General features: G+C 41.5%; 1 protein-coding gene across 1 annotated transcript; it reads left to right on the top strand.

Moving 5' to 3' along the window:
* Positions 1-6,195: 6,195 nt before the first annotated feature.
* LOC128740521 (uncharacterized) lies at positions 6,196-7,146 on the top strand. The gene is made up of 4 exons (XM_053836065.1): positions 6,196-6,378; positions 6,439-6,643; positions 6,709-6,849; positions 6,992-7,146. Exons 1-4 carry the CDS (start codon positions 6,196-6,198, stop codon positions 7,144-7,146), a joined length of 684 nt encoding a protein of 227 aa, XP_053692040.1.
* Positions 7,147-11,207: the final 4,061 nt, after the last annotated feature.

Raw genomic sequence — 11,207 nt, 5'->3', positions numbered from 1 at the left:
ATGTAAAATACAGTTTTAGTGAAAAGCTTGAATAAATAGTTTCGTTAAAAATACTGTCAATCCTCGCTGACATATCCGATTCCAGGTCCGGGAAACTCCGGGAAAAGAAGTATTCGAATTCCGTGAATGTGAACAGGTGCTTTGGCGTGTATAGTGAGCAAAGTCAGAAAAAAACTTAAGGCGAAGGAAAACTGTCCGAAAAATAAAATATTTAATGTTCTCAAAATCTGAGCTTACTCTGTGACACGAAATGAAACTGAATTGAAGTTCTCTACAAAATTTTTCGGAAATTCAGAAAGTTTTAACACAAATCATATCGTCTAGCCAAGCTATCATATTAAGTCAGAAATATAAAATATAATAAAATTGTGGGCTGAACAGAGTTGTACTAAGGCGTCACAGCCGATGCACCCGATACTGGATTTGATTCTCATACTAAATACGACTGAAAATTCGTTTAAGTAACACCCAGTTAAAACTATTTTTTAAATGATCTTTTGAATTAATTCCAAAACGTTTAGTTTTTCAATCAAATTAAACTCAGTCCTACCGAAAATTAGGTATTTTTTGTGACTATTCAGAAAGGAAAAGTTTTGTCTTTAAAGATCATGCAGGGTATTTAACGGCATACAGCTTAGGGCAATGTCGTTTTTTCCGTGTTGGGTATTTTTATCACTGCGACCATTTGGTTGATCTATTGTGATATATCCCCCGTTTTGTTATAGCTATGTTGTCAAGATGACGTACCACTATCAGAAGTGATCGTCATTGTTTGACTAATAGCATTTGTCCAGCCCGGTGATGCACTTCGGATGAAATGCACTACGGCGCTGGGACTGGGAGTTGTTCTCCAAATATCAGAGGGTTATATAAATGAATGTTACCTCATCAAAGCATTTCGCAAACTGAGCTTCACTCATGATTACTTAAACTATTTTCAGCTTGTAAAAAGCGTATAGAATTTATAAGTACAACACAGAATAGAACTACCTACTGCAATTCCAGATCTCGTCAGTAAATACCAGTACCGGTGTAATCGTTATATCAGGAATCCCGTAAGTGGATAAATTTGTCAAAAAAGTTACTTGAGGTAATTTTGTACACGGAAAAACATGTGCGAGCATTACATCACTAGGGCTAAAAAACTGGTTCAACTGTTTGTCATTTTTGGGGAGTATTTGCCATTGATGTGGATGAAAGTCTAAAGGGTTTGCTTAAAAAGAGACTGCTTCTAGGACGGCAATTAGTAGGATTGTATTAAATGTTCTACACATTACTATGAGACATATCCTTTAAAAATGTTTCAACTTTGTTCTACAACACATATGCTAACCAGTGCGCGCTAGTTGCCTTCATAGTTTTTAGCGAACAACCAGTCCAAAGCCTTACGTATTTAAAGATGCATGAGGCGATGTCACACATTTTCGTTTGATGTTTACGATACAACTCACATACATCCTCCATTTGTGCTGAACACTACTTTACCGATGATGAAGCTTCTAGCCAGGGCGAGTTATAAGAATGATACTGGCTCGAGACATTTAATGTAACCTCTTGCCCAAACGCAAATTATAATTAGTCTCCGCAGTTCTTGGCTCTAGAGAGCGAGATTGGTTGAAAAGTAGTAAAAACATGGTGAACAAAAAGGATAAAATACCGACACTCAACCACGGATAGTAGACAATTCGCTCAATCATTTGAGAAATTGTAAAAAACGGAGTATGGAGTACAGAACAACACACCTGGACGATATCACAATAGATCAAAATACTGCGATAATGTCCATACATATAAACTGTAATGAGACGCATCAGCTTATCATCGTTCTCGTGCATTATCTGTTGTAGCTCTTCGCGCTTGACTGTATCGTATGCTGCCCTGAAATTTTCGACAAAATAATGCATGGGTACGTTGTACTCCCGACTTCACTGGTCGGTTGGTCGGAGTGAAAAAATGCGATCCGTAATAACGCGGGCCCCTATAAAGCTGCCCTGGTAATCCTCTACGAAATCGCTTGCTATTGGGGATACACTACATAACAAGATCTGGAAGAGCACATTGTGGGTATTATTGGTCAGCGTAATTACAGTAATCGAGTTGATCGCCCGTTTTTTTTAGGACAAACCACACTTCCCAAGTGTCGTGAAGGCATAAAGTTCATGCCCCGTAGTCAGTTATCGTTCGTGTCGGCATTCAAGCCTTCTCGCCATGTGACAGATCTGCTACAGTGCCACGACAGCTTTCCAACATTCGGGGTTCCAGCTGTCGCTACCCATAAAAGTCAGCGATCTGCAGTTCCAGGGATCAAGCATTCATTCCATGCCCTTATTTCGTCACCTTTATACATGCCGAATTTTCTTGATCTTTCGTAGTAACTTTTGTTTAGATATGCTGCCTTACTAGGGCCACGCTACCGAGTCTCGTAACGGCCCTGCCGTCGTAGCTTTGGTGCAGAGACAACTCGTATCTTAATTCAGCCGCCATCAGATGCTGTCGCGAGCCGCTCCTAAGTTAGAGTACAGGCGCTCTCTAGCTTGAGGAAGTGTCAAGCCGTCAAGAGCTGCCCCTTATATACCAATCAACAATTCTAAAGTCGCTTGGTTTTATTTGGTTTTTATAAAGGTTTTATTGCGACATGTATTATTACCTATGGTTTTATCATGGTGTTGCGCAATACCAAGATGATACAAGTCGAAACCTTATAGCTAGCCATGAAACCGTAATAAAACCGTTAAAATCGAATAAAGCACATTTATTGTGGTTCTATAGGGTAAGTTAACCTATAGTGAACCCTTCACCTATAATGGACCTCGGGTACAGTTTCGGCGTTTATTAGCTTGTGCTTCTTATTTCCGAGGATATATGACATGAAACAGAAAGTACTAAACATACCACACAGTTCGGTTTATGAAATTTCTGATGAATTTAATGATTAATGCCTTAAAATCGTTATTTTCAGCAAGCTATAGGGTTCATTTTATGGTTGACAATGCAAAATGTCACCAATAATGGACCCTCTTCATGCAAAATACACTATAATTCCTTTAATGGACCCGGTCGCTATCCTGTTGTAAATCACAAGGTCCATAAAAGAAAAACGGACGTTCAAATCTGTTTTGAAAAATGTGTAAAATATAGAGATTTGCAACATAAATCGATATTTTCTTAGGCTTAATCGAAAGTAACTCCTATTATAAGCGGTACTGTCAAACTCTGTAGACCAAGATAGCGATGTCGTGGAGGTGGATAAAAGTGGTTGGCGGCGCCACATCTCTTATAAAGTTACAATAAGTATCGCGTAGCAATACAATATGGCGCACCAATCAAAGTTGATCTTATTGCGGTTGCTTGTCAAGCTGGAATAATTGACTGAAGTTTTTGGAGCGTCTTAGTGGAAACAGACACTGATGAATCCTGCAAGTCGTAGGCGAAATACGTAACTGTCACGAATAAATATGAATACCGTGGACCCCCGTTCGTTTGACCATTTTTAATCTGAACACTTTTTAATTTGAACCCCGTTGGTTTGCACGACGTGCAAATTAAAAATGGTTCAAATGTCATTCTCAACATGACATCATTTGTTTATGCAGACAATGCACATAAACACGATTCGTTTGTACTGACCTAGCGTGTTTAATCGGTTTCACATTTCGTTTTCCTAACGATTAAGAGAGAAATCCGATCGGAAAATGCAATATTCGCACTTGCAACTGCCAACTAAAACAAACCACCAAAACAATAACAAAGATCAGGGCGGCCAGTTCACACAGGTTTCAGCATATTTCGGGTTGCCAGTTGTTCAAATTAAAAAGTAACCCCGTTAGTTTGCATGAGGAATCGTTCAAACGAACGGGGGTCCACTGTAGTGGAATGTAATCGGAAAAAGTTGTTTTATTTTCTTTAATATCAACTTGCATTAAAATTGTTAACTTTATGGTTCCATTAATATACAAACCAGAGCCCGACAACTTCACTTTCAATTGTAAATCATCACCCAACAATGAAGCAATGAAGCTTCGGTTTAAACTAAAGCAGCACCGCTTCACTTCAATACTAGTTTAATCAGCGTTAGTGAAACGGGTTTCACTTCATGATAACGATCGATTTTAAAGTTTCATTTGTATTTTCTATCAAATAATCAGTAGAAAGCCAGCAACTTTGAATGCAAATGAATTGAATTTGAGTAACATTTCCTGCAATGTAACGCATATTATAAACAACCTAGCCAATATCGACAAATCGTTCCTGACCTTCAGTCGTCGTCACTTGAAACAGTCACCAACTTCAGCTGACGCTTGCTTGAAACGTTCTGTTGAACAAATGAAACAAGCCACTTCATATATGAAGTGAAGGTAAAAGAAAGTCAGTTTCTTACTGCTCCCAGCAGAGCGTAATAAACGTACTTGACCTAATGTCCTGACTCTTCAAGAGGTTATAAAAACGTTATGAATAATAAAACTTAAATTGCTGCTTAGGATAACTTAAATTGCTGCTTGAGCAACGGATCGCTCAGGGTTGACAACACTTAGCATCCACATGAGTATTTGCTTCTTTGTCGGCATACGACCTTAGTTTCCACCGGGGTTGGTTACTCGCTCTCCGCTAATGTTATTCATATCCCGGCTGATACCACTAGAAAGTGGGAATAGGAGTTGCTGAATAAGAGGCGGAGAACCACTGCTACTTCGACCATGCGGATTTTGACGTAAAACTACGTTTTATCAAACTATTTAGAATTAGGGCCGCTCACGAAAGAAGGAAGGATTTTGAACGCCGTTAGCTCTTTCAATTTAAAACGGATTTTTATGAATATTTTTTTGAAACGGTGGTTCTACAATTGATGAAGGGTAGGCAGGGGAAAATTATGAAAAAAAAATTTAAATGGAGGGGAAAGAGTGGAAAGGTGAGGGGGGGGGGGTTATTGGTAGCTTAACGCTTAACAAGTTTTTGTTATGACTCCTACCTTTTGTCCAATGCTGGAAGGTGCATGGATCGGACCAAGCCATAATCTGAGATTATAGCCGGTTTCGAACCCACAACACCTGCCAGATCGACCTGGACCGATGTGATCTCTATTAATTTTGGAGGCCAATATATTACTAAACATCTGTACAAAATTTGATTTGCTGGTTTTGAGCAGTTTTTATGTTATTGACATTTGGAAAAAGCATATTTTTTTATAAAAAATGCCTGTAGTTTCGGAACCGAAGGAGATAGCAGCTTGATTCTTTCAAACAAAATGTGCGTTTTCTATGCATGTGAAAGTGCTCAGAAAGCATGACTTGTGAGAAATAAACATGAAAGGAGATATAAAGAAAAAACGAATTTTCTTGTACACCCCGACCAAAAAACTTTAAATAGCTCCAGCCCATCAACCATAGGAGATAGAACTTTCATTTCTTTAGCAAAGTTACTCAAAATTTAATGTTATTTAACTTTACTGAAGTTAAAATAACAAATTTACTCCAAATATACTATATACCTAGGAGTAACGGTTTTAGCGTAATTACTTTTGTCCGCCTATATTTGGGTTTCATCCCACGGTGCGTCGCTAGTATGCACATCAATTTGGCTACAAAATTCTGCTTCGACGACTCCCGGAAAGTAAATCTATTTTTATGCGATTTTTGAAATTTACGCGGTTGTGCTCTACGGAGCTACCTATTTTTGCGTGAATTTTTGGAATTTATGAGATTTGTTTTATACAAAATTTTTGCAAAAAGCAGCAATGTATTACGATGACCAGCCCGCGTTCTGGATCTAAGTTCAGCGGTTAATATCTGGATATTCATTACGGATTTATGTGATAATTTAGCAGTAAAATCACGTGAATTTGGTCAAATTAACGAATTTATTGAACACCACTACACTTATTCACCTATAAACTCAATCACTAGAATTTATGTAACTAATCGGAGCACAACTCCGCGCAGCCAACATTGCGGATGGTCAGTTACCGACTGTTTGGACAGATAGTCGTGCAATTCAATTACAATCAGATCATTTATAGCCCTCTCTGCGAAAAAGTGCTATGATAAGAATGCGTTGGATCAGTAGCACGTAACCTGCTTTAGACGCGATAAATGTGGTATCAGTGGTATTCAGATCAATTGAAACACCAGCTGATTGTATAAGGGTTTACTAAACCGTTGCCGAAGAGTCAGTTATGTCCGGCAGTGATCCACGAACGATATGGCAACCAACACCGGGTCGACCCCAAGCTCCACCGAAACGACGGTTAAATATGTGGAAGTTCTGTTTAATACTATAAACCACGTTCTGATCGGATATGTTACCATATATTTATCCTACGTTTCGTACATGAACGGTTTTTCCAACATTTTCTCCTGGCATATTTTCCTGTGTGCCATTGGGGTAAGTTCAATCCTGTTTTTTTTGGTGAGAAGAAGTGTTCAACGTGACGATCTTTCACAGTACCACTTCTTTATGGCGGAATCATTTCTAACTTTATATTCATCCAACTCATGGACATCGATGAATGATGCTGGTACAAAACGACACCTGCACTGGATTTTACAAGCGATTGGATTCGTTACTATATTTGTCGGTACTGGCCTTGAGATTTACTCAAAGGAGCAAAACAAACGGGCACATTTCAAATCCGACCATGCCATCACCGGTAGATAGAGAACATATTTGCGCGGTGTAACTTTTACAAGCTTTTTTAATGTTACCTTTTTACAGGCCTTGTTTCAATGGTGTTTATTCTGTTGTCAATGTTAAATGGAATTGCTTCATATTTTGCTGCAAAAATAAGGCATATTATTCGGCCTATCTATGTGAAACTTTGCCATTATCTGACCGGTATAGTAGCATTTGTCATTGGTAAGTATCAATGTTTAACTGATTTAATTCGCTTTATTTTGTTTACATCAGTTTAATGAAAGATAACATGAATTGATCAAAAGGCATTAGCGGCAATAAAAGCATTCTATTTTTTTATACAAATGGTATTTGCATTTTACAGGAATGGTCTCACTAGCTTTGGAGTACTCGCCCAGAAGAATGCAGTCAGTTGAGAATAAAAATATGCTTATTTCGTTCACTACGATAGTCATTGCACTCACTTTGATTGGTGCGGTTAAAACGATCTACGGTCAAATGAAAGGATTTTGCCGGTAACGTGGAATGTCATTGATTGCATTAGAATTTCTTTGTTGCCTGCTAGGAAATGAATTACATTTGAATTGTCTGAGCTGAAGTTTAAAATATTTAATCTATTAAGTAATACGTAACAAAAACTTCTAAAAAAGAAATTTATACTTTTTCTTAAGAAAGAATTTCTGACTTATCTAATTCATATTAAAGCAACATTTAGGGAAAAAAAACTACAAGGAATGTCAAAACTCTCATACTACTATCGGTTAAATTTTAACAGGGAAATATTTAATGTATTCAGACGTAAAAGAATGGATGAGAAAGCATATATATATGTATACTAATGGAAATTACGAATAATTAGGCGCAGGACGAGGCACGCGGGAAACACTTAGTATCATATAGAGAAAAGAGAAAAATTGTCATCAGTTCGTTGTAGTAAATCTAACAAACCGTACGTACGCGTACGAATCATTCTATTATTCATACATTCGGTCCGAATCGCGCTTTCGCCTTGTTCCGCATCATTTTAAGATCTCGCCGTATCAATTCTATTAATAATAACAAGGTTTGATTCAATTGGCTTTCCGTCTTAGGCCATAGTCTGAAGAACTAAATTTCTCCGATTCCAATTGCTTGATGTACTCTCCACCAGGTCTAACCAGTTTGCTCGCTACGTCCCTGGTCGCCGTATTGATTGCTTTCGGATTTGAAGCAAACGCTATCTTTGCAGGGTAGTTGTCCGGCGTTCTTGCAGCATGCCCTGCTCATCGTATCTGGCCAGCTTTAGTCATCTTTTAAATACTAAGTTAGCCATAGAGCTCTGCGAGTTCATGGTTCATCCTCCGCCTCCATACTCCTGTATGCCATCGAAAATCATTCTTAACATTCGATTCTCGAAAATTCCTAGCACTGGCAGGTCCTCCTCCTCGAGTCCTCCTGAATGAACTCGACAATCCATCTACAATCCGAAAACAGCACTGTATATCATCCATCGTAGATTAAATAAGTTTGTTCATTTTCCTGGGGAATCCGATCTCGTCCATGATTTTCCATATCTCTTTTCGGTCGATGGTATCATATGTAGCATTGAAGTCAACGAATAAATAGTGGGAATTCTCTATTCACGACCTTTTTGGAGGATCTTCTGCAATGTAAAAATTTGATCTGTTATTGGCCGTCCTTCTGTTCGCGATTTGGTATAGCCGGCGGAAATGATTTAGGACAGCACTTTGCAGGCGACTTTGAGAACACTGATTGCACGATAGTTCTCACAATCCAACTTGTCGCCCAGATCGGGCAGATTGCCTCATCTTTCCACTCTTTTGGTAGCTATTCAGTATCCCAAATTCTATCTATCAGCCAGCTTTTTTGGTCCCATTTTTATAAGTTCCGCTCTGATGCCATCTTTCCCGGTCAATTTATTGGTTTTTAGCTGCTTGGTAGCCTCCTCAACGTCACCTATCGTTGAGGCTGGCACCCTTCTTCTTCTTCTTCTTCTTCAGCAGCATAGAGCCGGGGTGGCTCGTGCTATTTCAAGCACTCGTCTCCATTCAACTCGGTCTTGGGCCACTCGTCGCCAATTTCCTAGTCGTCTCAGAAGTCGCAATTCGCTTTCGACCTGGTCGAGCCATCGTGCACGTTGGGCCCCCCTGTTCCTGGTGCCAGTGGGGTTTTTGAACAGGACAATTTTCGTCGCACTGTCGTCCGGCATCCTTACGACGTGTCCGGCCCACCGTAGCCTGCTAACTTTCGCTAGATGTACGATTGGAGTCTCCCCAAGCAGTGCCTGTAGCTCGTGATTCATACGCCTCCGCCACTCTCCGCTTTCAGTTTGTACTTCGCCAAATATCGTCCGCAGCTCGAACACGGCAAGGGCGCGTATGTCCTCCGTGAGCAGCGTCACGGCTTCAAGTGTATAAAAAACTACCGGTCTAATAAGAGTTTTGTACATTATTAGCTTCGTGCGGCGGCGAACGCTTCCTGATCGTAGCGTTTTACGAAGGGCAAAGTAGGTCCGATTTCCCGCTTGGATGCGCCGCTGGATCTCCTTATTAGTGTTGTTATCCGCGATCACCAGCGATCCCAAATACACGAACTCCTCTACCACTTCTAGTTCGTCGCCGTCAACGGTTACCGTCCGTGGGAGGCGCGCGTTTGTTTTCTTAGAGCCTCTTCCTTTCATGTACTTGGTCATCGACGCATTTATTTTTAGCCCAATTCTCCTAAACTCCGCTTTCAGTCTGGCTTAAATTGCCTCCGCCGACGCAAAGTTCCTGGCAATGATATCGAAGTCATCTGCAAAGCCTAGAAGTTGGCTACTCTTGGTAAAAATCGTGCCTCTCGTTTCGATGCCCGCTCGTCGGATCACCCCCTCAAGAGTGATGTTGAACAGCACGCAGGATAAACCGTCACCTTGTCTCCACCCTCGCCGTGCCTCGAAGGGACTCGAGAGTGTCCCAGAGATGCGTACGAAACACACCACTCGATCCAATGTAGCTCTGATCAGTCGCAACAGTTTGTCCAAAAAACCGTGTTCGTGCATTATCTGCCATAGCTTGTCTCAATCGACTGTATCGTATGCTGCTTTGAAATCAATGAAGATGTGATGCGTGGGCACGTTGTACTCCCGACATTTCTGCAAGATCTGTCGGATAGTAAAAGCTGGTCCGTAGTTGCGCGAGCCCCCATGAAACCCGCCTGATAATTCCCTACGAAACCTTGTGCTATCGGTGACAACCGGCGTAACAGGATCTGGAAGAGTACCTTGTAGGCGGCGTTTACCAGCGTAATACCACGATAGTTGCAGCAGTCTAGCCGATCACCCTTTTTGTAGATGGGACAAACCACTCCTTCCATCCATTCCTCCGGTAGCTTTTCCTCCTCCCAAATTCTCGAAATAACCCAGTGTAGATCATTTGCTAGCGCCAGTTCTCCGCCATGTGCATAAAGCTCTGCCGGTAGGCGGTCCTTCCCAGCGGCTTTATTGGTCTTCAGCAGCCCGATTTCTCGTATGACTCCTTGGAGATCAGGTGCTAGGACATTACTATCTTCCATGGGCACTCCTAGGTAATTTCCGTTCCGCCTCTTTCTGCGACTTCGCCATTAAGGTGTTCATCGAAGAACTGCTTCCATCTGTCGACCACCTCGTGCTCGTTTGTAATTAAATTCCCTCCATCGTCCCTACACATTTTAGGTTTCGGTATGTAGCCCTTCCGAGTTTGGTTCACCATCTCATAAAACTTGCGCGTGTCATTAGCTCGGAATAGTTGCTTTAATTCTTCACGATCTCTGTCCTCCTTTTGGCGCTTTTTCTCTCTCAGGATCGTGGTCAACTGGTTCCTAGCTCGTCGGTATTTGGCCAGGTTCTCTCTAGTGGCAATACTTAGATAGTTTTTCCAAGCAGTTTTTTCCCCTCCACCGCTTGTTAGCATTCCCATCAAACTAATCATTTTGTGTACTCCGAGGCTCAATACCTAGTGCCGCGGTAGCGGCCTCTCCGATGGCCGGGCGTATTCTGCCCCAACCGTCTTCGAGGTTTGAAGCACCTAACTCCTCGGAGGAAGGCAGTGCCTCATTCAGTATTCGCGCGTACTTCTCGGCAGCTTGCGGGTTATCTAGCTGCCTGAGGTTCAGCCGAGGAGGGCAGCTTTGACGTGTCCGGTATACGGTGGACAGCTTTGAGCGCACATGTACTGCTACTAGGTAATGGTCTGAATCAATATCTGCACCCCGTCGGAAGCGTACGTTCGTAATGCTAGAGAAAAATCGGCCCCCTATGAGAACATGGTCAATTTGGTTCATTGTACGTTGATCAGGCGATCTCCAGGTGGTTTTGTGGATATCCTTGCGCGGGAAAAAGGTGCGTCGGATTTCCAGGCCTCGGGAAGCTGCGAAGTTTATACATCGTTGGCCGTTATCGTTCGTGTCGGTGTGCAGGCTATGGGGTCCTTCCACCAATCTATACATTTCTTCCTAATCAACCTGCGCGTTCATATCCCCGATGACGATCTTGATGTCCCGTGACGAGCAGCTGTCTTACGTTACCTCCAGCCTCGCGTAGAACGCTTCATTCTCATCGATGG

Source organism: Sabethes cyaneus, chromosome 3, assembly GCF_943734655.1.
Source record: "Sabethes cyaneus chromosome 3, idSabCyanKW18_F2, whole genome shotgun sequence".
Taxonomy (NCBI): domain Eukaryota; kingdom Metazoa; phylum Arthropoda; class Insecta; order Diptera; family Culicidae; genus Sabethes; species Sabethes cyaneus.
The sequence above is the reverse complement of the archived record's forward strand: the minus strand, read 5'-3'. Positions and strand labels throughout refer to the sequence as shown.

What these genes read in the sequence shown, in the direction of transcription:
- LOC128740521 (XM_053836065.1), top strand. Translation starts at nt 6,196, where the DNA reads ATGGCAACCAACACCGGGTCGACCCCAAGCTCCACCGAAACGACGGTT. An exon ending in TTTTCCTGTGTGCCATTGGG is followed by an intron (nt 6,379 to 6,438) that starts GTAAGTTCAATC and finishes GATCTTTCACAG; the next exon opens with TACCACTTCTTTATGGCGGA. An exon ending in ATCCGACCATGCCATCACCG is followed by an intron (nt 6,644 to 6,708) that starts GTAGATAGAGAA and finishes ACCTTTTTACAG; the next exon opens with GCCTTGTTTCAATGGTGTTT.